General features: G+C 45.9%; 3 protein-coding genes across 14 annotated transcripts in view; 1 reads left to right on the forward strand and 2 right to left on the reverse strand.

Annotated features, from left to right (window-relative positions):
* Positions 1–5,215, reverse strand: part of LOC142887165 (inositol 1,4,5-trisphosphate-gated calcium channel ITPR1) — a 70,845-nt gene extending 65,630 nt beyond the window's left edge. For all 12 annotated transcript variants that reach the window (XM_076024602.1, XM_076024597.1, XM_076024593.1 and 9 more), the window contains exons 1-3: positions 4,882–5,215; positions 3,412–3,527; positions 1,313–1,383 (exon numbers count right to left, since the gene is read on the reverse strand). In XM_076024602.1, the coding sequence (XP_075880717.1) occupies positions 1,313–1,383; positions 3,412–3,503 (163 nt within the window). In that variant the 5' untranslated portion in view covers positions 3,504–3,527; positions 4,882–5,215. The remainder of the gene's footprint in view (positions 1–1,312; positions 1,384–3,411; positions 3,528–4,881) is intronic.
* A 155-nt stretch (positions 5,216–5,370) lies between these two features.
* Positions 5,371–12,424, forward strand: sumf1 (sulfatase modifying factor 1). Its single transcript, XM_076024606.1, has 9 exons — positions 5,371–5,771; positions 6,504–6,677; positions 7,206–7,280; positions 8,085–8,167; positions 9,135–9,257; positions 9,911–10,025; positions 10,909–11,022; positions 11,128–11,187; positions 11,951–12,424. The coding sequence occupies exons 1-9, from the start codon at positions 5,535–5,537 to the stop codon at positions 12,050–12,052; spliced, it is 1,083 nt and encodes a 360-aa protein (XP_075880721.1). The 5' UTR covers positions 5,371–5,534; the 3' UTR covers positions 12,053–12,424.
* Positions 12,425–13,393: 969 nt separating this feature from the next.
* On the reverse strand, positions 13,394–25,355 carry LOC142887166 (leucine-rich repeat neuronal protein 1-like). The gene is made up of 2 exons (XM_076024604.1): positions 24,879–25,355; positions 13,394–15,919 (listed from the first exon to the last, which is right to left on the reverse strand). Exon 2 carries the CDS (start codon positions 15,753–15,755, stop codon positions 13,620–13,622), a length of 2,136 nt encoding a protein of 711 aa, XP_075880719.1. The 5' UTR covers positions 15,756–15,919; positions 24,879–25,355; the 3' UTR covers positions 13,394–13,619.
* Between the last annotated feature and the right edge of the window lie 1,623 nt (positions 25,356–26,978).

Genomic DNA, 26,978 nt, shown 5'->3' on the forward strand with positions numbered 1-26,978 from the left:
ACAAATAAGTTGACAATACTTGGTGGCAATACAACAGACGCATAATTTTTTTTTTTGCCGCACCGTACTCGCTCTGCACACAGTCCTGGCTCGGGTCTTTGGAGAGCAACACAAACCTTGTGATAAGTTTCATAAGCGAGTCAAGGAGTGTACCTAACGTGGGGAGGACAGCGGATTAAATTAGGCTCCGTGATTAGTGAAAGCCATCCTGTGTGAGCGAGCCAACTGGCTGCCGTCTAGTCATGGTCCGCAGCCAAAAACTACTTGCTCAAAATATTACTATGGAGTGGCTGCTGACTGCTGAAACACCAAGTCATGCAATAGCAGCCAAGGCTGTTTGTTCTCTCTAATCCCAGACACAAACATGCTTTTTTTTTTTGGATGCTAAGCTAACTCAGGATGCTATTGCGCTGCATAACAAACTGGTGATAATGATCAGAGGGCTTGAGATTTGAAAACCAGCGAGTGCCGAAAATGATTCTCTCATTGGCAGAGTTTAAATGGCAGCAGAGATTTACTCTTTTATTCTGCTGCTAGTTTGGTATTATTGTGGAGAAGGAGAGCGATAACCTTTCCTAGGACACACCTACCCACTGGAGAGACGAGCACTCAGTCAATAGATGCCAAAGCTTTCTTCCTTCTAAATACAGGACAATCTTCTTATACTCTTGAGAAGGAAGATAATGTCCCAAATGCCACACACACAGTTTTCATCTCTGAAACCAAGCAAATCCACCAGGACGCCGCGTTAGCCACAAGAAGACAACGTGATTAAATAAAACAACACCAGTGTTTCTTGCTGTAAGTAAAAAAAAAACAAACTATCTACATCTTCTTAAAGTAAATGCAAAGCCCAATTTCTCACAGTCTCACACATGGGGACCAGGTCCTCCCGCCAGAGACATAAACCCCTGAGCCTGAGAACTGAGGGTCATGAGTTCCACTTCCTGCTGGCGCTAATAATAGCAAAAGTTCACCCGCAGAGACGTCTCAAGGCCTCCTGTTTAAAAAGCAGCTTTTTAGAGGGAACAACATCAGCGCTGATTCTCTGCAGCTGCCTGCACAAACAGTGCACCCGCAAGGATACACGCACGCACGCACGCACACACACTGCATTGACATTGTCAGGGGGCAGGCGGCCCTGATTGAAGTCCGCTCGCTGGAGATATTGTGGCTGTCACCACAGGAACACAGCATAACACATTGAGCAGGGTCTCTCAGGCAGAGTCCCAGCAAGCATAAACAGACGGCCGTCAGCGCCGGCGATGATGTCAGGCAGTCTCGGCAGGGACGAGGGGACGGGGGCGTTTACCTCGGAACTTCTTTGGGGGGTTGTTGAGGTCTCCTGCATCAGGCTGGACGACGCAGCGGTCATCCACCAAGCTGTGGGCCAAAAGAGCCAAAAGTTTGGTGTGCGATTTATTCAGAACACAGCGAACATTTTGTGACGTTTGCACATCTGAGCGTCCACGCATACGGTATGTCATGCGCGGTGTGTCGTAACAGAGTGAGACTGATTATTTAGGCCGTAAGCAGCCATAGAAGCGAAATTACAATGCACTTGTTGATAAATGAAAAAGTGGTAAAGATCAAATGTAAAGACACATTAGGCAAAAAGTTTAAAGGTCTGTGCCAACGTCTCAAACGTGAGTGTTTTTCGAGTTCTGAATTGAATTGAATAAACTTTATTGATCGCACAATGGGGGAAACTCACGGTGTCACAGCAGCAACAGATAAAACCAAGACAGTAACAGTGCAACGAGCAACAATGAATATACCGTAACACTAAATAAGATAAATATAAAGTCCAATAAATTAAAAAAAAAGATAACATATAAACATAGTTTGGTTTTATTGTGGTAAATGATTGATCCTAGGACGACATGGACATCATCCATATTAGCAGCACTGGTCATAAAAACAAAGCCGGCTCAGCTAAACCCTCGCCGCTCTCCCCGCTCCACACGGTATAAAAAATAATTTTTGGATTACATGACACGTGGGCAGGCTGGAATTTCTTGTGACATATCGAGCCTTTTGCGAGCTCAGAATAGCATTTGTCTGGACACGGGCCAAACTCCACATCCATTTCAGCCTTTTTACCAGGGGAATGTCTACGGTTGTCCAAACAGACCTGTCTACCGCTCCCGTCTGCACCTCCAGCACCAAGAGGTGAAGACTCGGATTCAAACAAGAAAAAATATCCAGAGGTGTGCATTACGGTTGTTGGGAGGGAAGGACACAGCAAGAGTGCGTTTTCATTCAACCGTGAAAACAATGGACGCATAATGCCAGCAAAGGTCAGTCATTAACAGTTGGAGTTTAATAGTTACACCTGTGAACAAACAGCGCAGGTCCTGCTGAGTCCTTCAAAATCAGCTTTTTTCCCCCCCTCCTTTCCAAACATTTTTAACCTTCTGCGTGCCCCACTGCCGCATGGCCGTTTCCTCGCTCTCTTCCCAGGATGGTCTCTTCCACGGGAGGGCAAATGATCTACAGAGAGCTGCTGAGTCGGTGGTGGTGGTGCGTGGAATCGATGGAGCCCAGCCAAAAAGCTCGCCACGACAGTTTAGCGAAGTGCACGCATGCACTGCATACACCCTTTGTTGTGCGTGTGGGATGTGCAGGAACTTGAGAAAAGGCCACAGCTTCTGCACAGTGACTCAGTGCTGGCTGTAGGTCAGTCCATGTTTCACAGGCAGAGGGGGGAGATCCCGAATGTCGGAGTGGAAGCCGACAGCCCGCGATGCTGGACACAATTCAAGGCGCCCTCCTACAGATACCTTTCAGTTTGGGCTGAAAGAAACATTCATCCATTCTTTGGAGGACAAAAGCAAATGGGATGTAGGAACAGCGCATTGTGCAATTCTACTGCACACTGCTTATTTATTTTTATGTTTTTTACTTCCTCCTGCGGTGAACGAGCTGCTTATAAACTGATCTGGTGTCGGCGTTGACAATGGCTCACAGCACCACCTCCTCATTGTTGTTGTTTTTTTCCCCCACTAAATCCACACCCACTGCTGACATGCTCTCCCTCAGACACTGGCATTATCATTAAGACTGCATTTTCCATCCCCTCAGCTTTCCCTTTCCCATGGCCAGACGACAACTTCAAAGGGCCTCCCACCACTGACACAAATTCAATCTCCTTGATCCATCTGAAAAAAATAGCATCTCTTTCACCACTTGATCCCAATCTATCACAGCCAGGGTCGATGGCGATGTGAAATACTCATTAGACGGTCAAAAATAAAGTCCTTTGTCAATCACACGTTCCTAAAAATAGTTAAACACTTGGGACTGCTGTTGTGAATTTCTCCCTCCCAGTTCACGGTTCAGCTTGCAGAGAGGCCGACGTGTCAAGTCGCCACACAAACACAACCTCACAATCGGCACGGTCGGACGTACCCCAGTGTGCTGATGAAGCCATTCGTGGATCCCTCTGCGTACAGGGAGCAGATGTCCCCAATGTGCAGGAAGCTGGACATCTTATCCGACATGGTGGACGGTCACGAGAAGAACGCCTGCAACAGGACAGCATGAGGTTTATTACAGTACAGTGGAGTGTGGAAATGTTCCCAAATTATGGCAAATGCCAATGTTTCTCCACAGAGATGTGTAGATCTTCTCCAACTGGCTCTACTGTCTATTCTGCTACTTTTTTTTTTTTTTCTAAGTGTGGCTCTTATTCCACAATGGTCCAGGTTAGTGGCATCACATGCTTCCAGGTGTCAACTGTTAAGCCCATTCAAAACATTTGAAAGGTACAAACATGGCACAAGTCTTAGCGGTAAGCTAAGATTTTTGTGGAAGACTCTAAACAAAGTGCTAAATAACCTGTTAATAGGAAAATCTGTGTTTTTTTATAATCAGTTGAGTGAGGCTGTCCCACCAGAATCCAGGATGAACTAAATAAAACCTTGTTTTAAAAAAAATGCCCGTGAGATAAGATCATTTATATATATATATACATATCATTCTTCCATGGCAGCTAAAGACGTGCACTAATCTACCGAGACAATGATCAGGAATAAATCAGTGCCCGTCGGTCACAGCAGGTGCGATTGATTATGTCGACGGCGGTGCTTTACGTTGACGTAAAGCCACAGAGGTCCCAGCTGAGGCGGCGATGCATTAATCTCAGGAGAAGAGGGCTCCCTTGACAACCCCGCTGATAACATTTGCTCTCTCCGCTGGAAATTTGCACAGAAGCTACGGTTGAACTGTTGTTAGCTGTTTCCTGTGTGTGTGTGTGTGTGTCACGTCAACACCCTTGGAGAGTGAGAAGTAACGCACTTGCAACAGGTTGGAGCTGCTGCTGCTGCAGCTGCAGGGGTCACCTGCCTGTTAGTAGCCTCACACCTGACACACACAGCCTCAAACCGAACTGACCACTGCAAGTTGGCCGAAAGGGTTCGTGTTTCGAAATCATTGTGCAATGATAATCGCGTAGTTTACCACACACACACACACACACACACACACACACACACACACACACACACACACACACACACACGAGCTCGTCTGCCTGCCCCTCCGTTCAAACTTTGGTCAAACTTCTTCATGCTTAGCGACGTTCCAAGCTGAGAACCGTCACTTTTAAATCCGCATCCCCGTTCATACTGTTTCGCGAGAGGACTTGGATTAAGGGCCGCCGGGACCGAGACTCGCGGTGCCGTCCGGGGCGGTTTGTTTTGTTCACTGCTGCACAAATAAGCACATCATCGCTGTGGGTCTTGTACCGTGAGCCGCGTTGTAAACCGTTTAAGGAAATGGTGCCTTTAAAAAAAAAAAAAAAAAAAAAATTCCCCCTCCGCTCACGGCGACAGGAACGACGGATGGTGAGCTGGGCAAGTTCTTCCCGCTCAACTTTACCTCGGTTCAAGTCGGCTCGGCTCAGCCTCCTCCGGGCCAGCTAAGACAACATGACGCTGGCTGTCCTTCCACCGGGGGAGCCGAGAGTGAAGTCCGGCCGTCGGCGGCCGTAATAATCCGAGTTTTTGGTTGACAGCTCTGTCACCTTTCCTCGCCCGTGTGTGTGTGTGTGTGTGTGTGCGTGTCGGTCCTCGGAGGTTGCGTTCACTCAGCCAGGCAGCGCGCTGGTTGGTTCTGCTGCCTGGCTCGCTGCCACTTCTTCTTCTCCTCCAGCGGTCGGAGCGTTGATAGCTGGGAAATGATGTCCATGTGCGTTCATCCCAGCTCCGAGGGAAACCCAGGCAACTTTTCATTGCTCCGAGCGCCGATCTATTTATATGTTTTACGGCAAAAAATACAAATAACCTTTTAATGGTCTTTTTTAGCATCACAGGGTGTCTGCATAAATTATATTACTACAATTTAGTTAAAACAACAGATTCGTTATTTACAGGAATGTACAGAATTCTTATTACAACCCAAACGTGCTGATGTTTACTCCAGATAGCAAAGGGTTACGTTTTTAGTCAAGCGAGTCACCTGACTGCCCGCGTGACTTTCCGGAAGTGGAAGCTCCTACCAAACATGAGCAGACTGAGGACCATGTTGTGAAAATGTTTCGCAGTTTAGAGCTGTTCTGTGTTCTTGCCTGTGCGTCTATCGTGCCGTGCTTTCGGGGGTCATGTGGGACACAGCCCGTACCCGCAGCCGAGCAGGGAGCCACGAGCTGCGGCTGCGAGAACCTGAAGAGAGCAGCAGCGGGAGAAACTGCGCAGGACACGAGTTCTCCAGAACCCGCCGAAAAATATTCCAGAGTCGCAAATGAGGGGCTGTCGGAAGCTCGGGCACAGGTGAGAGAAGTACTGAGTCGGGCAGTGTCATAACACGACGACAATTAGACGTTAGATGCTACACTTTACTCGGAATATAAACGGGGGGGGAAAGGTTCGGCGCGCTTTCCGGGAACGTTTACGAATCTCGTCGCATGGCTTTTTCTGCTAATATTTGCCAGAATCCCCAGAACCAATAAATCGCATTGGTTTTGACTCAATATTTGGATTGAAAAGCTATGAAGTGACGTTTCAGAACCCGACAGATGTATTTAGACTATGGATGTTAACAATTAATCGATCATCAATTAATTGTCAATTCAAAAATGTAATCGATTAATTTGAATTAGTCACAATTAATTGAACTTTTTTTAACATCAGTTGTTAATATAGCAGTGTAGTGGCAGGAAAGAGCAATTCGCCTGTAGATACGGTGATGGTCATAACATACCTAAAACAAGTTACTTTTAAACAACTTAAAAAAAAAAAATGAAATGTGACCCATTAGAAGTCAACTTAAAGTCAGAGGATAAATGTGCAGGGTGTTTTTACTGTTCACATTGGACCCTCAACATTATTTAAGGGTTAAATAATGTGTTAATTAAACACTTTCCATTGCGAAATGTTTAGGTTCCCTGGGAAAATCGCCGCTTATCACTTAATCGTTAATCGATCGATAAAGTCAATCAACTAACAATTAATGAATTCATCGATAATTTGCCTCCCTAATTTAGCTGTGTTTTGCCCTGTCAGATGTTGCTGATTTCTGGAGGAGAGTTCCTCATGGGGACAGACAACCCAGGCATCCCTGCCGACGGCGAGGGTCCTCAGAGGCTGGTCTATGTAGACTCCTTCCACATGGACATCCACGAAGTTACTAACAAGCAGTTTCAGAGTTTTGTCAATGCCACGGGATACATTACTGAGGTAGGACGTGTATCCATTCACACACTGAAGCTCAATTCTTTGCGAAAAAGTAAATACAATCATGTCTTGGGGACAGCCAGCATTTTCTATCGCTGATTTATATCAAGTTTCTGACTACATTAAAGGGAGGATTCAGGATTTATATTTGTCGGCAGCGTTTTTTTTTCACATAAACTTTCAGTGAGACCTCCTGCTGCACAGCTGCAGCAGATCAACGATTGCTGCAAACGCAGTGACTCAGCTTCTCTTGAGAGTCCTTAGGAGATACTTTGGTTTGAAGTTCAGACGGGTACTGTTCTTTTTGCCACAATAGCTGCAACTGCAGCAAGCAAATTTGAAGGGATAAGTTGATTTAGAAGTCCCAGTGATGTTAACTGTCCTCTGCAGCTTTGGATGTCTCTAAAGTGAGCTGCATGTTACAACTTCCTCCTCAAAAGTTTCCAATTCCACTTAAGTAGTGTTGATATGCTTTTTGTTATTGTAATTTCCATTTAGTCATTAGTCAGCCTTTTATCCTTGTGCTTCCAGGCAGAGAAATTCGGCGACTCCTTTGTCTTTGAGGGAATTTTGAGCGAGAGTGTGAAAAACCAAATCACCCAAGCAGTAAGTATTTCTGTTGCAGCCATTTAACTTCACTTCATAATTTCAGTTGCAAATCTTAAAAAAAATTAAAAGAAAAAAGACTAAATAAGACTGGTTATCACTTCTAGGACTTGAGGTTGTAAATTATAGACCCTGATTTCCTGATTTATTCTGTGTAGACAATATCATTGGCTTGTCTATACAAGAAAGATGTGTGACTTTTGGGACATCTGACACTTTTTGATTATTTTTTTGTGATAGTGATGTGTTTATGGCCCATGAATAATTAAATAAACAATTTGGCTGACATTTGCAGCTCCCTGTCAAAGGCAGTCCAGTCATTTCACGTCTTCCAACTTTTTTCAATAGACTGGATGTCAGGCTGCGTTAACTGAAGCTATTAAGCAAATTGTCATTTAGGATTTCCAAACAGTGTAGCATATGTGCAATAAGCCGCCACGTAGGCAGCCTTTCCAGTGCCCGCCTGTAGTGACCAATGTTGTCAAACAGCCTGGAGAGTATTGACAACGTTCCCAGATTGGTTGTAACAGCCCTGAGCACAGTGGGCCTCTCTGTGACAAAAGCCAGACCCTCGGCAGCGCACTGGCTCCTCTCAGTCGTCGTCAACAGCCTCATCATACGGTTGCTGTGAGCCCATCAGTGGGGTGTTACTGGAAACCATTAGCATCTCAGCTGTTCGACTCACCAGTCTATTGTAGATGAGCCCCGTGGGGTGTGTTTGTGTATTGCAGAAGACTAGATAAAGCACACAAGGGGGACTTGTTACGAGTCAAAAACTGCTGATAATTGCCACTTTGTTGTCAGGTTGCCGCTGCCCCCTGGTGGCTGCCAGTCAAAGGGGCTAACTGGAAGCACCCGGATGGCCCAGATTCAAACATCACAGGCAGGTACAAAAACACTCCCAGAACAGTTTCCTTTAGGATCCATACGTTTATATATACGTGTAAACATTCCTTAGAGATTTAGGTCCATATTGACAAGAATGTTGATGGATGCACATCTTCCGTTCCCTCAAGTGGAAATGTGTGAGATCCAGCAACAAAGTCACCAAGTTGTCAAAACTGCCTGTGCATTCAAAAAAGACAGCAGGATTTTTGACAACGTATTTGTAGACATTTTGGCACATATAATAGATAATGGACAAAGTTGTTGTTGTTTTTTTTAGAGAAAAAAATGCCTTGGGAGAAACAGGGCTCAACACTATCAACATGACGATACTATATTGAAAAATGTCAATTGATGTAATTTATTCATTTTAATTACATTTTAATGATTCTGCAATTACACTTGATTATTACAACCCAGAATTAGTTTGGATGGATTAGCCTCTATTTGCTGCATTAACATAAGGAAACAGTGAGGATAAATTAAACATAATATAGTTAATGACTCTAACATTTCAACCCCATTAAATGGCCTGTATGTATGTATGTAACATGTAGCATATAATTTCACCCACCTGGCCCTTATCTTCTTCTGTGAAATGAGCTCTTAAAGAAAACCGGATTGAAAATTACAGAATGACATTGAAATGAAAATTTACAGGTTACACATGCAACTTTTTATTCATTGAACACAGAATTGCACCGTGCTATTTTGTAGAAATTGAAATAGAAATCTTGGCTGAGAAGCAAAGAAGTTGCTAGTTCCAACTCTGCCACTTAAAACATAATCTGCGCTGTCTCCTAGAGCCTCCTGTTTGCTTCACAAGCAATATAAAAACCTTGTCACATGCATCAAATGCAAAAATAAAACACAGTATCAGCAACTGGACAGTGTATCATGTTCAGTATATCAGGATACTGTCCTTTTAATTTGCCCCTTCTGTTATCAACCACTGACCTGTTTCATCAGATTAGACCATCCTGTTCTTCACGTGTCCTTCGCGGATGCTGTGGCCTTCTGCTCCTGGCTGCACAAGAGGCTTCCTACTGAGGCTGAGTGGGAATATGCCTGCAGGGGCGGTCGCAGAGACAGGTACCCATACTTGCTGAAAGGGCCTGATTTACTCAAGGTCTGCACGTGGAAATGCAGATACAAAGGTATTTTTTTGCAAATTAAAGACACCGCCGATCTATCGCGACCATCACTCGGGGGAAAATAAGACACAGAGTCCATTTATGGTGTTTGGCTCAATGAATATGTAGGTGCGGGCATTTCTGGCAGTATGTGTGGAGAAGATGCACATAAATCAATTAGAGGATGCAGGTCATGCGGGTGGTCACAGGTGACTTTGTTGGCATCCATCCTGGAACTGCTGAAAGCACCGCCTCAGGGATGAGACTGAACTCCTGTCACACTGTACAGGCCTGGGTTACAGTTGTGTGGGTGCAGTCATGCATTGCTGTTCCGTATTCTCTCTTGTGGAAGTCCTCTGTTAAATGGTGTGGTCTAGACCTCTTTTGCATATATTGGCAATTACAATGCAATCTTGAGTAAATAAACTTCCACACGCAAACCAACCAAACATGCTCTCTTTAAAGCACGTGCATGCGGTTTAGCGGCTCTTGTTTGTAAATCCACCCCTGATTTTTTTTGTCCTGCTTGTGTTCGTACTTTAATATAGCATGACCTTGTTTTATTTTTATTTTATTTTATTTTTTTGTATTTCCCCCTCTCTCTAAATGCAGGCTCTATCCATGGGGGAACAAGTTGAACCCCAAAGGGCAACACTACGCCAACCTCTGGCAGGGGGATTTCCCCAACCACAACACTGGAGAAGACGGTTATGTCAAAACTTCTCCGGTAAGTCAAAGAATAAACGGGAGAGGAGTCCAAGTTGTGCAGCAAGCTCACACTGTCGCAAATTCTTTTTTTTTTTTTTATTTATAAAAATTGTAATTAAAGCAGCTCTAGGTAACCTTTCGACCATTAAATTATGATTCCAAACTCAGTAAAGCAGTGGATAAACGGTTAATAGGATCAATGGTGCCGCCTCGGCAGCGAGAGGGGGGTTGGGCTGGCTGTAAACTGCACTGCGTAACTTTCAAGCGCGAACCGACACACCGGACGAACCGCTTTACGGCAATGTCACACGTTTATTTAGAGGCAGTCTTCCATACTACTATTACAAATACATAAGATTGTAAAATGACGGAATGGAACCCAATCAGTAACCTCGATGAAAGACGAAGTAATAAAAGTGTTGAACGTTTGCTACGACGTTATTGTCGTAGCAAACTTGTAGCAAACTCGTAGCAAGCTCAAGTTACCCAGAGCTGCTTTAAAGGGCCGGCATTGTAGACTTTTTTTATATCCTAGCCCTGGATTCTAATAGTGGTGCAGCTTCATACATTGTTTATTATCATCTCATTTTTTTTTTTTGCTGAATTTGATGCTTCACTGCACCGTCCACATGTTTGCAAGGAGGTCATGAGGAGGCAGCTCTCAGAGCTTTGGACTAACACCTGATTGGGGTGGTTGTCACCAACCATCAAATTTCCAGCGGCTTGTTTCAAGTCAGTAACGCAGATGAATCTGGCCCATCTGGAGATGGAGATGGAGATGGTGACTTGTCATTTTTCGTACTTGCTGTGCCTGTTGGTGTTAGTCTGGCACTCCAGTAATGCAAAAATACATTGTTGTTTTTTGTAATAGCTCCCTTTTAACATTAGAGTTCTCACACCAGGTGATGTCCTTCCCTCCTAATGCCTTCGGTCTGTACGACATGGTGGGCAATGCGTGGGAATGGAGCTCAGACTGGTGGACGGTGCATCACACCACAGAGAAAAAACACAACCCGGTACGGCCGCAACATTATCGAAAATCTTTGACTTTTTCAGTCGGTCGTCAGGTTGAAAGATCATGATTGTTTTTGTTTTTTTGTTTTTTTTTGTCTCACTCACAGACTGGTCCTCCGTCCGGGGCGGACAAAGTGAAGAAGGGAGGCTCATACATGTGCCACAAGGTATCAAACACTTGCTTTAATGACCTGTTATACGGGTTCCCTTATTATCATGTTTATTATCTTGATTTTCAAACTTGCGATTAGAAACTCAAATCGCTTGCCACCGTGTTGCCTCAGTAAACAGCACTGGGTTCACTGTATCGATCCTCACAGAGCCTATATACTGTATTTACTTAACTGCAACAGCTTTTAAGCCGCCCACTGGCAACTGTTCTAGCATGTTGATGATAGCAGACTTGGTTGCTATGGCAGTTTGACTAATTGCTTGTAAAAATAAGCCTGCAAGAACAGAGAGCTGTTTGTTTCATGAGATTAAAAAAAAACAAAAAAACTTTCTGCCGGTGGCTTCACACATCATGAGGACTGTTAGTGTAAACCATGACAATATGACTTTTGACTAGTGATCTTGCCGGATAAGCGGCAGAAGAAGAAGAAGAAGATGAAGATCTTGCAGCATCCCAAATATTTTTAATAAATAAATAAATGTTACTTATTACATTACATTACTTCAGGGTTCAATTCACTAGTGATCTACCCTAAAATATTTAAGATTTCACTGCATTGCCGCTGATACAACATGTAATCTTTAAAGCAACTGTTCACTACCGCCTGGCAGAAAACTTGTGTATGTAAAAATAGTGTATTGAAGCGTAGAACTTGTGTGGTGTATTAATTTCATTGTTATTTTACAGTTATGATGTAGTTATTTTTTTCTAATATGCCTCATCATTAATGCCCTGCATTCCCTGTCCTCTTTGACCAGTCTTACTGTTACAGATACAGATGTGCAGCCCGTAGTCAGAACACTCCGGACAGCTCAGCCTCTAATCTTGGATTCCGTTGTGTCTCTGAAGAGCAGCGGTGACCTGACCTGCTTATCTTAAAACACGCCAGTGAGAGCTGAAAAAAAAACTTGTGACGTTTGACAAAATGGAGGCTTTATTAAGAGGGTTTTGGTACTATTCTACTGCTACTGCTACCATGAATATAATTTTCTAATTTGTATAGAAAAGAAATCCTTCAACAGCACTTCACCTTTTATTTCAGGGAGGCTTCTGCAGGTTTGAAGAAACCTTAAAGTGCCACTGTAAATTGGGAGGGGGGGGGGTATTTGTACACGGGTTCATCAAAAGCTGAGGCAGAATTTGATCTGCTTGAAATACTGTAAAACCATTGGGGTTTTTTTGTAAGTGAAATAATTTTCTATGAACTAATAAATGTTTACTTCAAAACAATAGTTTTTATTGTGGTTTCTCCTAATTGGCCTCATTTCTCAGGATTTAAATGTGGCAGTTTTGTGATCAAGGTGAAGAAGAAACGGACATTTGGAAACGCGAATATGTTCAGCGACCTCATCGAGTTGCGTCATTGGCGACCTCTGTGTACTCTCACTGTATGAACTAGTCCACCAGAGGGCAGCACATGCATGCATTTATTATCTACTTGTATTTGGCGCACGAGTGTATTTATAAATGACTTTCTGCGTGTCCATATTAAGTAGTTATGCTGAGAAAGCTAGCAGAGTCGCGGTCAGGGGAGTCAGCACTGCAGATTCACTTGGTCTAATGGGCTTATCTGCATTTGTTGCCCATGCAATGCAGAAGGACTGCATCATCAGGGAATTAATGTGATGGTAAGAATTAGATTTGTTTTTAAACAAAACAATAAAAAAACGCACATTTCTGAAAAAGGAACCAAAGCATTTATTTTAACTTTGTCAGTGTACAGAGTGCATGTGAAAATAAACTAAGCAATTAGCGGAGAAATCTAGTAAAATAAGTGAGTGGGGGGGAGGGGTCTCTAGTGCAACTTATTAAGAAAAATACTCGAAACGTTTTAACAAACATTTGTATACCTATTAACATCACATTACTCTGCCACTAGAATCCTACACTCTCTAAACTCAGAAAGATCAAAAATTCAGTTGATACAACGTTACTGCACAATGGCTAACATTCAGTAGGCAGTTAGAAGTCCAAACCCTTCTGTCAGCTTCTGATTAAAGTCCAGACAAATTTGCGCATCTATCAGTGCACAACAGATTATCTGTCTATACGAAACACAGGAGACACTGATTTCCATTAATGATGCGCTGCCGCCGTTTGGGCCCCCTTGCTGCTGTATTAACCCGAAAAACTGTGAGTTTTAAATGCACCTCAGGAATAAAAGCATAGCAAACTAAGTCGACTTGGAGGCTAAATACAGCTGCCGTCTCGAGAGTCCAAAAAGAAATAAAAAATAGAAAGAATGAAGTTAACGCGATACGCTATACTAATAAAAATCCCGTCCTTAATCAGCCTCTTCATAGCAAAGCTGAGAATACAAAAAACATTTGCAACTTTACTCGACTCTTGCACCAAAATGGCAAAAGTGTGTCTATTTTGTGCTGCTTGCTGCTGAGGAGGCAACCGGGGCCTCCTGGCAAAACTTCCTCACCACATGTAATAACTACGCGTCGTGTCAACGGGAGAGGGCTTCTCGTCCGCGCTGCCGTCCTTGTCCTTCTCGCCACCGTCCGTCTCCCACAGGTTGATGAGCGGAGGGTAGAGCTCGTTCAGCGGGATGGAGGACGTCTTCATCATGTACTTTTTTAGCGAGTGGTGGTAGTTTTTCCTCTTCCACCGGCGGGCCACGTAGACGGCGACCGTGGCCAGGCTGAGGAACGCTAGCATGGCCGCCATGGCGGCTAGCACGGCCGCGCTGGGGTGCTGCTCCGACAGGTCCAGGGCGAAGGTGGAGCCTCGCGTGGTCACGTTGACGCAGGACTTGTGCGTCTGCAGGTGGACGTTGGCCACGGTGAGGCACACCTCGTACTCCGTGGCCGGCTGCAGGTGCGTCAGGTTGTACTCGTGCACATCGACGGGCACGCGGGCCGTGTAGGTGATGTGCGGGTTGTCGATCATCATGGTGGCCGAGGCCCACTTCAAGTCGGACGACATCACGTTGGAGTTGACCTTCCACGAGACCAGGACGGAGTGCGACTGCGTCTGCTTGACGTAGATTCTCATCACCTGCGAGTTGTCCAGCATTGTCCCGTTGACGCGGACCGAGGCCACTCGCGTGTCCGCACCCTCTGTGTTCTGGGCCACGCAGGTGTAATGGCCCGAGTCCTCCACCTGGACGTGAGACAGGCGTAGAGTCCCTTCGCTGCTCAGGTGGTACCTCTCTGACACCGTGTCCTTTGTGATTTTGTTTCCCAGAGGCGTCACCCAGTAGATCTCGGGCTCGGGTTCGGCCATGGCCCTGCAGTCCAGGGCCACGCTGGTGCCCAGCTCCAGGTCCACATGGCTGGGGAAGGTGTTATGGGAAATGAGGGGTAGGCACTGCTCCAGGGACTCTTGCAGCCGGAGTCCTCGGACCCGCTGGCCCTTGAGCTCCGACGGGGAGGAGCACAGCATGGCCAGGGGCTCCATGAACCTCACCGCCGTCCTGTTGGAGCTCATCCACTGGATCACGCAGTCGCAACGCAGCGGGTTGCTGTGCAGGCTGATCTCACGCAGGTTGGGGAGCACCTCCACCACGTGCTGGTAGAGAGCGGTGAGGGCGTTACTGTTGAGCATCAGACTCTCCAAAGATGGCATGTCCCGGAAGGCCAACCTGTGCACATATGACAGCTTGGGGTTGTTTGTGGCCTCCAGCTTGGTCAGCTCGGGCAGGTTGTCCAGAGCGTAGCGGTCGATCGATACCAGCTCCATCATGTTGTTGATGCCGAGCTCCTTCAGGTGTAACATGTTCCGGAAATCGCCCTCTTGGATTTTGCGAACTGGATTTTTGTTGAGGTCAAGGAATTTCAGGTTTGGGACTTTTTCAAGAGCAAGCTGAGGAATTCTCGCCAATTTGTTGTCGTAGAAAGAAATGCTCTCCAGGTTATCCAGACCGACAAACGCACTGGCGGGGACATCGGTGAGGTCCATGCCAGCCAGAACCAGACTCCTTAACCTTCCCAGCGGCCTAAAGTTCATGTCCAGGAGGCCGACCACCGGGTTCTCCCCGATCATGAGGATCTCCAGGTTTGGCGTTTCCTCGAACCAGCGGCTGTCGATGACGTGTAGCTTGTTGGAGTTGAGGTGGAGTCGCAGCAGGTTGCGGAGGCCTGCGAAGGCCCGGGGGGCGATGGAGCTGATGTGGTTGTGGTTGATGTACAGCTCCTGGAGATTAGTCAGGTTCCCCAGGCAGTTCTCGGGTAGCAGACTGATCTGGTTCTCCTCCAGGTGCAGGGTGGTCAGGTGGTTCATGTTGGAGAGGCCCACTGCTGCGACATTGCTAAAGTTATTCTGGGAGAGATCCAACTCGGTCAGGTTGACCAGCGCCTCCAGCTCGGCGCCGGTATGGGAGATGGCGTTACTCTGGAGCAGCAGCACCTGAGTGTCTACGGACAGATTGGTCGGGATGCGCGTCAGCCTCAAGTCGTTGCAGTCGACCGTGGTCGCCTCCTTGTAGGTGGACTGCGGCGTGAACCACGGCCGAATCTCGCACACGCACAGGTGTGGACATTCTTTCCCTTGTGTTGGCTCTGCAGAGAAGAGAAGCCACAGCAGGGGGAGCCAAGGTCGCCAGCACAGCGCCATGTTGTCGTCTGTACTCCTGCTCACACGAGGCTCAGATGATGGGAGGCAGTGTTCTGCAGCAGGGGTTCAGGAGCATCAGGGTGCCCGACAGCTTTAGATTGGAGAGTCACTGTTGACGATGGATGGTCCAGCAAAGATCTGCTTGTCCAATTTGAGGTCTGAATCTGAAAAGATAAGAAAATGCATCAACTAGGACCTTAAAGGATCTTGATTTGGCAAAATGTCTGGGTCTCGATATCAGAGCGCAGGGGTTGGCGGTGTTTGTATCTTCCTAATGGGTGAAAATAAGGCGAGTGGCAGCTTTCCTGGCACGGCCACCCTAAACAGACACGCATGGGTCTGAGTGACACGTCTAACAAATTCTGTGGAATTCATCTTGTTGCCCTGCCATCACCCTGACATTTAGTTCTACCTTTAATGAGGTCCCACACAGATACAATAAGACTGAGAAGGAAAACACGAGACAGGCAGAGGTGAAACAAGCAAAAAAAAAACAAGAAAACATCAGTACTATAGATTCATACTCTTGTAGCCTCTTAAATTCAATTGAATTCCTTTATTGGCATGCAATTGAGCACGACGAAATTTAGAAAGTGCCTTCCTTTAGTGCATAGGTCTATAAAAACTAAAAGAACAGTTAAAAAAAATGATCAACAATCAATAAACTGACTAATATAACTAATAAAACCATAGAAAAAAACATACCACACAACACTCATACCACATTCATAACATCACATTGTTGGGTTTATTGTTTATTAAGTGCAATTATGGCTCTGACGTTCTGAGAATCCTCTTCTTTCATCAGGGAAGAAAAATAATCTATATTTTGGTACAATTTCTCATATTCAAACCTCGGCCTCCGCAGGCATTGCCAGCATGTTCTCTCTCAGTGCGGTATAGATTATCTGCACACAAACTTGCTACCAGTGATCCTCTTGAATGAGTGTGTGTGTCTGTGGGGGGCTGGGGAGGAGGCACAGCTGGCAGCTCTGGCTGTGAGCCCATTACACAACAGACTCAATAAACAGGGAGTGCATGCTCTCCGCTGTTAATCACACTACTTTTAACACTGCGGGCCCACGGGAGGCAGCCACTGAAGAGGAGGTGGAGGCGTCACCCAAAGTGTTTCCTCCTCTGGTGCGAACCAGCCATATCCTCGTATACCATAGCCCGTGCGATACATTGCATTGGATTAGGGCAGCAGAAATCCTGTGGCGTCTTTCCACGGTGGGTAAGCAGAGCCAAGCTAAATAAACGCAGGACAAAGAGAAGACACGGAGCATTACTCTGATCCCTTGTAAGTGTAGAAAGCCACTGGAGGCTCCTTCCTGCCTCCCTCTCTGACTCTCAATGTATAGGCAGGCACAATTTATCACCCATAGACTTTTTTCCACTGTAACTGTCTGGCACACAAATGAGAATTTTGTACGGTAGCAAAAATGATTCCAAAGCAATGCTAAGAAGGCAGGAATGAGAAAATAATTCTGACCAATAGGATGGTTAAACTTTATATTCTATCACCTTCATTACAGAAAACAATGAGACCGACATAGGGATGTGCTTTTAGACACTGAAGGAAGCTAACATTTCCTCTTTTTGCTCAAATCAAGATGTGGATGTGCCGTGTGCAGACAAAACAGCACCGCTACATCATCCAAGGTAACTGGAAAGTGACTGGAATAAACTGGCAGGCTTCCAAAACGAACTCACAGAAACACCTAGTACAGTATAGAGTTGTTGTTCTTCAGACTGTACAGCATGAAGATCAAGAGGTTGTGTGCGCTGTTGTAAATCTCAAGTCATGTCACCATAGATGGTATATCAAATCATTTCAGCTGTTCTCCTTGAGGGTCGCCACAGGGAATTTACTCGCTTGTTGTTTTAATCTGGCCTTGGGGACCAGTACACTGATATATATAGTATACATGTAGCTCTAAATGTGATCACCTCCTAAGGCATAACTACCGTATATGAGCAAAGGTCTTTTTGTACGCAGGCATTACTTTTCTTTCTTTTTTTTCTTTTTTACCTAATTAATGGAAGACGCAGTTGTGTTCCAATAGATCTGTTGGAAATGTGGATTAAACAATTCCATCTAATTTCTCATCATTTGGAGGAATGTTTCAAATCTGAATGTTTTATACATTTTATTTTTTTCAGCCACTGGACAATAACTACAAAAGGCTCGATATCTAACCTGCTTGCATGGTCCGCTTTATAACTTTAATCTCATTCTGGAATAGGCTGTGTATCCCGCAGGCTAAAGGACTTGAAAAAAAAGAAGAAAAAAAAGAAATCCTTTAATGCTGCTGTTTATGTCTCTGTCATTGAAGCCTGCTGTGTGTTTGTATGTACTGTGAGGGAGTCGTTCATGGAGGTTATTATCTAACCAACCAAGAGATATGACATCTCATTTATAATTGTTGTGCATGCGTGCGTGTGCGCGGCATGACGGCTACATCTCCATATCTCAGCAGATTTATTTTGTCTGACATGAAAACTGACAAGTCTCCCCAAACATGAACATGAAACAGACCCAGATTGTTTTCCCTCTCTTCCCATCACGTCCTCTTTGTTCCGGCCTGCGCTGCTTCAGCTCCTCTTCACTTTTTTTTTTTCCTTTTGCACTTTTGTGTACAGTAAGCGGCCGGCTGCTCAATGCAGGTCACAAGAGTGTGTTTGTTTGTTTGTTTGTTTGTGTTTGCGACAAAGTGAGAAGAGGCCCTGTGCACTCAAACTCACCTAGTAGAGAAAAATAATTGAAATGTGATATAATTAAGAAGAAGAATTTGAAGCAAATTTTGTATTTTTGTTTTCTGATCTTTTATGTTCTTTGTATTATTACACTATATCTCATGGATTGTACAGGACAGGCAAAAATAAGACTCAGCTACCTCCTTTTCTTGATGATTTCATTTTGATGTGACAGAATATACTGTGCAGATTTGTGTTTAAGCGTTTTCTTTTCGTTTCTTTTTATTTGTCATTTCACACACACATTTTGCTCACTTTTTCAGTATTATACAATGTAACCAAAAATAACCTATTCATTCATTCATTCAAAATCAGACACAAGTCTGATAGACCAGTGCGTGTGCGGCTTGCCCACGTTGACAGCTGTTATCAGCTGGCTGCTCAACAAGTGACCTCCGCTTCCACTCAACCTGTCTCGTCCTGCTGGAGAGCGACAGTCTCTTGACCGTCTTTTGTCTCATGTGCAGGGATCCCTGCCACAATTTATGAGGTTCCACTTTGTATTTGCCTGTATTTTTTTTATTTTTTTTTTTACCTTTTTTTAATCCTGTCCTCGGATTTTGAAATGAGCCTCGATATTTTGTTTTGTTTTGTCGGCCTGAAAAGATTTCTCCGTCATCCACTTTCGCGGCCCTCTCCTCAGCTCTGCTCTGCTCAGGTGTCAAATCTGAGAGACAGGTGGAGTCATTGCTGCGCTCACGCTGTGGCCATAAAACCTCGACGCCTGGCACCAGTTTTTCTTGGCAGGCCGGCGCTGCGGCGGGGATCTGCATCCGTTCCCATCCATCTCTCACTGTGCGTACGTGTTGACCTCACTGACCTGAGGCAGCTCTGCTGAGCGCATATGCTCCGTTTCACTGCCTACCTGCCTTGTAATCTATAACCTCAAGCCACATACAACAGACGCCCACATTTTGCTGGTTGCGCAGCAGCTCCGCCGTCGTGTTTGCAGTTAGGAACTCTGCTTTTTTGGGGTTTTAAGCTTGAAAGCTGTAGAGCTGAATCAGAGTGAGGATACAGGACGTGTACTTTGCAGCAGTGTGGCACTGCCTGAGCCACACTGTGCAGGGTGCTGGTACTGGTCCAACCCTGCTTTAAAAATAAAAAACGAATGAAGTTTGATCCAGTGCAAAGTGTCGGTATTGTTAAGTGTTACACTATGGTAATATAATACAGAAATGTACCTGTAGACACTCACAAAGGGTCTGTCACATCATTGCCTCCGGTGCTGTTTAAAAGCTGTGGCATGTGAGAGAATTTAAGATGAATCTACTTTATACAGTGCCCTCCTTCTCTCAATTATTTTTTCTGCATATGTTTGCCCAGAGGCAAATTATTTGGATCCCAATTTGCATTACGTAACCCTCGGCCCATCCCTCATATTACACAACAACGTGAGGGTGAATGAGTGGAAGTCTTGATTTATTGATCTATCCAAACAACTCTACAACTATTGCATCACTGCTCTGTGTCATTGCATTTCTGTCAATTGTGCTGCCTTGGAAACTGTAATAACTGCTACTATTTCTATGTGATATGACCATAGAGTCGCACTTAACAATGACTACACTATGTACTTGATCAGGCTTTATATTCTAAGGTCATTTCAAATGCGCGCACTCAGATGCAAAATCCAAACAATGTCAATAACAAAGCACACCACATGAACAAAGACAGAGTCAGAATACAAAAAGTCTTCATTGTGTAAAATAGTCCATCAATATGTATCCCCAATGTCTTCTTTACTATTACGATACAGTAGTTATAGCAAAGCAGAACCAGCAGTACTGTGTAGCTGTTATAATGTCTGTATTACTGAAACAGGGGAAAAGCTAAACTAACAGAGGTAGAGAGAAGCTGAAACGCCACTTACACTTGAATTTTATAATGTACCTTTACGAGGACCCAGTGCAGATTTTCTCTGTCATTAGTTTTTTTATTATTTCTCATCGTCAAAGTAGGATTGGACCAGCACCAGCACCCTAAAAACAAAAGTCATTGCGGATCCGCGTGTGGCTGAGGCAGCGCCTCACTGCCGCAAAGTACGCGTCCTGTTTCCCCGCTGTGATTCAGCTCACACACTGAGACATGCATGCACAGATCACTGCGAGGAGGCAGAAAAATCCCTCAACAGCTTGGCATTATCCAGCCGACTGTCTGACTTGAAGCCTCCAGCGGGGGGGATTTAGCCTCCCCGCAAAGCAATCCTGATGAGGTTTTAATCTTAAAGATTCACACTTCGCGCATTCAACAACAAACACATCAGCAAACGCACTTTTTTTTTTAATGGCTCTGTACACCTTTTAAGACGTACGTTTTAGTCCCACCTTTTCAGCGAGGATTACACCGCGGCCGCAACGACGGCTGCGCACAAAAGATAGCGAGATGCGACTGTGGGACGAAATGAGCTTTTGCCTGCGTCATGCTAAGTCCTGGCAAATGTGCTGATGAGACAGGGTCTCTGGACAAACACAAGCAACTGCCTCTGAAGCTGATCAGAGTCACTAAAGCAGGACTGACACAGATGCAGCAAGCGCTTCGACAAAGAAAAAAAAAAGACGCATTGTTTCAGAGTGTTAATGCACCGTCAGTCGATCTAAAGAGGTGGAGCGAAGTAAATCTCTTCTTATAACATCAGGAGAGCTGAATGAGGAATGAGGGCCTGCTAATACTACAATAGGCACCTGCTTTAATGAAAGAAAAAATAATTGCAGCAATGCCTTGGCCCCTCTGTTCCTTCCCAGAGACCTTTTCATCGGGTGCAAAATATAGGCAGTGTTTCTGAATCCGCTCGGGTCTCGGAGACATGCCGTCACCATGGCAACGTCTGTGTTACCGGTGTGGTCTGTTTCCATAAACAAATCAGCCATGACCCAGTGGACGCCAGTGACATCTGACAGCAAGAAGAAGGGTGACAGTGAGAGCTGCTGCAGTGAGGAGATGACCACCGCTTAAGGAAAAAACATGAAGAAAGCAACCTACAGATTATTCATGCATGGCATACCTAACAGTGGCAACAAGAATAAATAAAGGATAGCCATAATAATCAAAAAAAAAAAAAAAAAAAAACATCAGCCCCCCCCTCCATCCCATAACGTCACACCACATACATCTACAAGTAAAGCAGGCGGCAATTCCAGGCAATCATCACCGGCATGTTTGTTTGTGTTTGGGAGCCGAGCGGCGCCGCACGCCTGATGTTTTCTCCTCACTGTCCTCACCGCACTGGCCTGCCTGAGAGACATCCTGTTCTCACAGCCATTAGTATGCAAGTGTCTCACTTCACATCACACAACAAGGCTTTTTGGTGCAGCTGCTGACGACAGAGGTGTGTGGCCTGCACAGTGGCCGGGGGAGGAGGAGGAGGAGGAGGAGGAGGAGATGGAGGAGAAGGAAGAGGAGGAGGAGATGGATACACGTCCAGGAGTGGCTTCCATTAGACGGCCACAGGAGGCCAGGAGAGCATACAATAGGATGGGGGGGTGGGGGGGGGTGGGGGGGGGGTTTGGAAGGGGCGCGGTGGGGAGAATATCCAAACAGTGTGTATCTAAACTGAGCGATGCATATTCTCACAATGCGTCCTGAGGCTGCACTTACAGTCGGTTTGAAGAGGCAGCAGGGCAAATTGTGTTTCTGCTTACTGCAGATCCATATGGTGGCTTTATTTCCCCACGGAGCTGAGACGTATCTTTGCACAATTTGTCTTCCTCGACTCTGCTCTTACTTTTTTCCCCTGCTCTCCCCTTTTGGGCCCCCTTCACCGCTCCAGAACCACCACCACCACCACAACCACCCTCACCCATCCACTTCATCTATCTCTCTTTACATTTGGTCTGGTTTGCCAAAGGCCAATAAATTGTCACACTGAGGCGCCACTCAATCATACTGACAAAGCCAAAGATCTGTAATCTCAAGTGGGGAGGGAGGTTCATTTTGACAAATGTGAAGATCAGGGGAAATTAGATTGTACCATTTTTTTAAATTGGGTTTTACCCAATTTAAAAAAGAAATCCTTCCCTTCCTTCCCTCGACTGAGTGGACTTTTTCATGTAACTGTAACTGGTGTTTTGATATCATTAGAGTACAAATATTACTGTGACAATGCTACAATGGGGGGTAAAAAGGTGAAAAAGGTGCGTCGAAACAAATTAATCTCAGTTCCATTTTGGAAATTATAAACAATATGGCATGACAAAGCAGCTGACTCGGTCATAATATCACATGACCAAAAAAACCCAACTAATCAATGGCCCGTCGTGCTTCTTGCGCTCCCTTTCACACCCTGCACACAAAAGGGGGTGGAGGGTGGGGGGTAGGGGATAGGTCAAGCTGTTGCACCCTTGTCTCCCTCCTCCACCGCCGCCGCTGTGGGAAACCCCCCTGCGACACCAGCGACATGCTGCAGATTTTAGGCCCTGCGCCTCACAATGGTGAACACACGCAGCCACACCAAGACTGTGGTGCCTTTTGTCTGGGCGGCAGGTTCTCACAGCCCCTCATCAGCAGCAGCTGAGGAGATACGTCAGTGTGTGTGTGTGTGTGTGTGTGTGTGTGTGAGGGGTGGTGGTGGTGGTAGGGGTTGGATGGAGAGGGGGTGGTGGGCTCCAACCTTCTCAATTATTTTATTGATGCCATTAAGTGGGTTAAAAAAAAAAAAAAAGAGTTGTGAGGTTGCAATTTAATAAGCCGTTCCTCCTGCCAGAGTGAGAGGTCGTCTCGCCAGGATCACTAAGCCCTCTGTGGCTTCAGTCTTCTCAGTAACAGGTGTTGGTGGGAGATGCTGCAGCTGATACAACACTAGCTAACATGACAAAGGTGACCCCCACAACACCCTCCCTCAAAACCCCCAACACCACCAGCATACAGACCCCCAACAACACCACCACCACCATACAGACCCCCAACAACACCACCACCACCATACAGACCTCCACCACCACCACCACCATACAGACCCCAGCACCACCACCACCACCATACAGACCTCCACCACCACCACCACCATACAGACCCCACCTCCTACACCACCACCACCATACAGACCCCAGCACCACCACCACCACCACCATACAGACCCCAGCACCACCACCACCACCACCATACAGACCCCAGCACCACCACCACCACCACCATACAGACCCCAGCACCACCACCACCACCACCATACAGACCTCCACCACCACCACCACCATACAGACCCCCAACAACACCACCACCACCATACAGACCTCCACCACCACCACCACCATACAGACCCCCAACAACACCACCACCACCACCATACAGACCTCCTACACCACCACCACCATACAGACCCCCAACAACACCACCACCACCATACAGACCCCCAACAACACCACCACCACCATACAGACCCCACCACCACCACCACCATACAGACCCCCACCACCACCACCACCATACAGACCCCCCAACACCACCCTCCAGATCCCCACCTCCACCACCACCATACAGACCAGAACAGCTTGTTTCCTCCATCCCCGTCATGTTGCTCCCCTTCCTAAGACATCTGCCCAGTAATGTCTAGTGACCGGGCGACCAGTTGAGCCCGTCGAGTCTCACTTCATTCGTCTCCACTGCGCTCTGCCATGCGCCAGCGAGTGATGCTGCAGTCTGTGTTAAAACGTTCCACCACCACCACCACTACTACTCTGTTCGTCGAAACCCAGTGTCGCTACTGTGCATTGAAATGTCACTGATGAGGGCATGACTCCAGATTTAATTAAATAAATGAATAAATAAATAAATAAATAAATAGATAGATAAAAGCCAGCTCACACTGGCATTAACAGATTATAATAGCTCTTTATGTCCAATGTATAAAACTAAATGTTTTATATTGTTCGGGTTTGCATCTTGTCTAAATATCTCCATATACTGTTAGTTTATATTTGAAGGAAAATCACATTTCGATGCATTTCATTTCAATTCAAACCCTGTGCACACACTGCGGGTACATTCTGAGCAGGCATTCAAAATAACAAAAGATAAAGCTAACTTCATTCCCCCCCGAAAACCTCTGTTTTGTCATAAACAAATCTTTGTCTCACAGAAGCCACGGTGTCTCGCTGCGGTGTTAACACGCGCTGTGCAAGCGTGCGTGCGTGCGTGCGTGCGTACCCACACGCCACGTTTATTGTTTCATTTCACCTTTGTGATCAGCTCAATATTTTTTTTCCTCCTAGCTTCCACGAGACAAAGATGATGACTTCATCTCTAACATTCGCCAACACCTTTCACCCCTTTTTTTTTCCCCAGTTACCGGCTCGGGGGGAAAAAAACAAACTGGGTTTTGTTGTTGTTGTTTTTTTCTGTATGTACGCGCAATATGAACAACAGTCTTACCTATGAAGCGCCGAGTCCTCCGTGTCCTCCGTGCGGCAGGCAGGCTGCGGGATGTGACACCATGCGGGAGGGCTCGACGAAACCCTCGACGGGATGAAGGAGGAAATGCAAGGGGTGGGAGAAATATACGGAGCCGTAACGACGCGAATGAATCGAATGTGAGGGAGGGAGGGAGAGAGGGAGGAAACAACACCAAGCCCGGTGGTGAGTCTGCTCCGATCTGCTGCGCTGGCTGGAGACGCGCTGAGACTTCAGAAGTGGGAAGTCTGCTGCTGCTGCTGCTGCTGCTGCTCCGACTGCTGCTGCCGCGTGCTGCTGCACCTGCTACTGCTACTGCTGCTGCTGCTGCTGCCAGTGACGACGAGCCGCCTGCCTCGCGCAGGTCAAGCTGGAGTGAAACGCGCTCCGATGCGCAAGCCTTCAGTCAGTCACCCGCCATCTGTTCCGTCACGAGCGTCGCGCACGCGGTGACGGCCAAAAAGAGTCCCCACCCTGCCGCGAGGCGGAACAGCTGGAGGCACTGAAGGCATCTCATTGTTGTGACTGTTTGACCTCTGCCCCCCCCCGTCCCCCGTCCCCCACACGCCACTAACCCCCTCCAACCTCCCCCCCTCCCCGCGACCGCATGTAGCCAAAGTTCACCGCCGTCTGAGAGGAACCAGACATCGTGTTAATTTAATGAGTCCTAATTAGTCACCGTGAAATTGGATCCATTTCAAATCGGATTTTTTTTTTTTCTTTCTTCGTTCCCTCCCAGTCCTGCCCCCCATCCCCCCCTCCTCCTCTTCCAGTCTATATTTCACAGTATTGCATGCAGGACATCACAAGCAGCGAGGTCACTGTTTAAAAGGGAGATCTTGCTGAATTTTTTTCCCTCCTCCTCCTCCTCCTCCTCTTCTTCTTCCTCCTCCTCCTCCTCCTCTACCTCCATCTTCTTCCCCTCCTCCTCCTCCTCCTCCTTCCCTCCTTGCCCCTTCTCCTCTCAGTGGGGAAGTGATGAAAATGACAACGTTTCATCAGTGGCCGTTTGAACTGCAGCCTGTCTGCTTCCCCATCCTGCACTTAAAGGGGGGCGTGATCGTATCACCGCTGGGACGAGGCTGTTGTTTTATCGTCGCTTCAGCTGTGTTATTAGAATGAGGCATAAAGGAACCATATATATATATTTTTTTTTTTTTGCAAAAGTCATTACAGTTTCTGCGGGATGTGTGAGTTTTTTATGCTACAAACCCATGCCATGAAAAAAAAAAAAAACAGCGTTTGATGACTGTAGTGGGACTTCAAGGTGGGGCCTTTCTGTCCAGAGTTTCCAGGTTCTTCCTGTGTGTTCTGACTCCAACCTCCTCTCGCTGTCCAGTGCAAGGCACACCTACAGGCTGATTGGCGACTCTGAACTGTCATGAAAGTGTTTATTTGCCTCTCTGTGTGGCCCTTCACCACAAGGACAGGTGGAATCCTGCGACCTGCAAGAGGAGCAGTGATGGAAGATGGATGGATGAACAATCACACCTATCAGATTGAACACCAACAGTAAAAACCTTGGAATGTTTTTGCAAAACTGACACTGTTTGGCCTATTAGGCATTATCTTTGTTTTTTGTTTTTTAAATCATTTTTTAAAACATTGGGTAGCCTATTTAACCTGAACTAGTTAAAATAACTTATTTTATGTACAATATTAATTTCTATGTTTGATTTTTTTTTTTTTTTATATCATGGACTTTCCCAGTTCCAGCTTTCCCATTTTGCCTTTTCCAAATGTTAGGTAACAAAGGAGGAAAAATAAATATTTTTCTATATTCTTAATCAATTTCGGTAATGTATTAAATCATGAAATCAGAAATTTCATACAATGCTAAAGTCGGTCCATCCATAGATAGATAGATAGATAGGTGTACTTTTATTGGGCTTTTTGCAGGTTGCTGTACAGTTCAAAAGATTAAATGAGAGCATCTTTGCTGCAAAAACGCAGCTGATAAACAAGGGGTATTACATAACCATAACAAAACCTACTTCCAAGTGTTTGGTCTCCAAGTTCCTGTTTCCAAGTGCCTTCTTTGGGCTTCTCTCCAGATTGAGAGACGTTCCATATGCTATGCCA

Source organism: Nelusetta ayraudi, unplaced genomic scaffold, assembly GCF_046127955.1.
Source record: "Nelusetta ayraudi isolate G7.1 ecotype Tasmania unplaced genomic scaffold, CSIRO-AGI_Nayr_v1 ptg000017l, whole genome shotgun sequence".
NCBI classification, from domain to species: Eukaryota; Metazoa; Chordata; class Actinopteri; order Tetraodontiformes; family Monacanthidae; genus Nelusetta; species Nelusetta ayraudi.

Excerpts from the sequence above, each read along its gene's own strand:
- sumf1 (XM_076024606.1), top strand. The coding sequence starts at position 5,535 with ATGTTTCGCAGTTTAGAGCTGTTCTGTGTTCTTGCCTGTGCGTCTATC. Across the intron at positions 8,168-9,134 it reads GATTCAAACATCACAGGCAG|ATTAGACCATCCTGTTCTTC; the intron begins GTACAAAAACAC and ends CTGTTTCATCAG. Across the intron at positions 9,258-9,910 it reads AGGGGCGGTCGCAGAGACAG|GCTCTATCCATGGGGGAACA; the intron begins GTACCCATACTT and ends CTCTAAATGCAG.
- LOC142887166 (XM_076024604.1), bottom strand. The coding sequence starts at position 15,755 with ATGGCGCTGTGCTGGCGACCTTGGCTCCCCCTGCTGTGGCTTCTCTTC.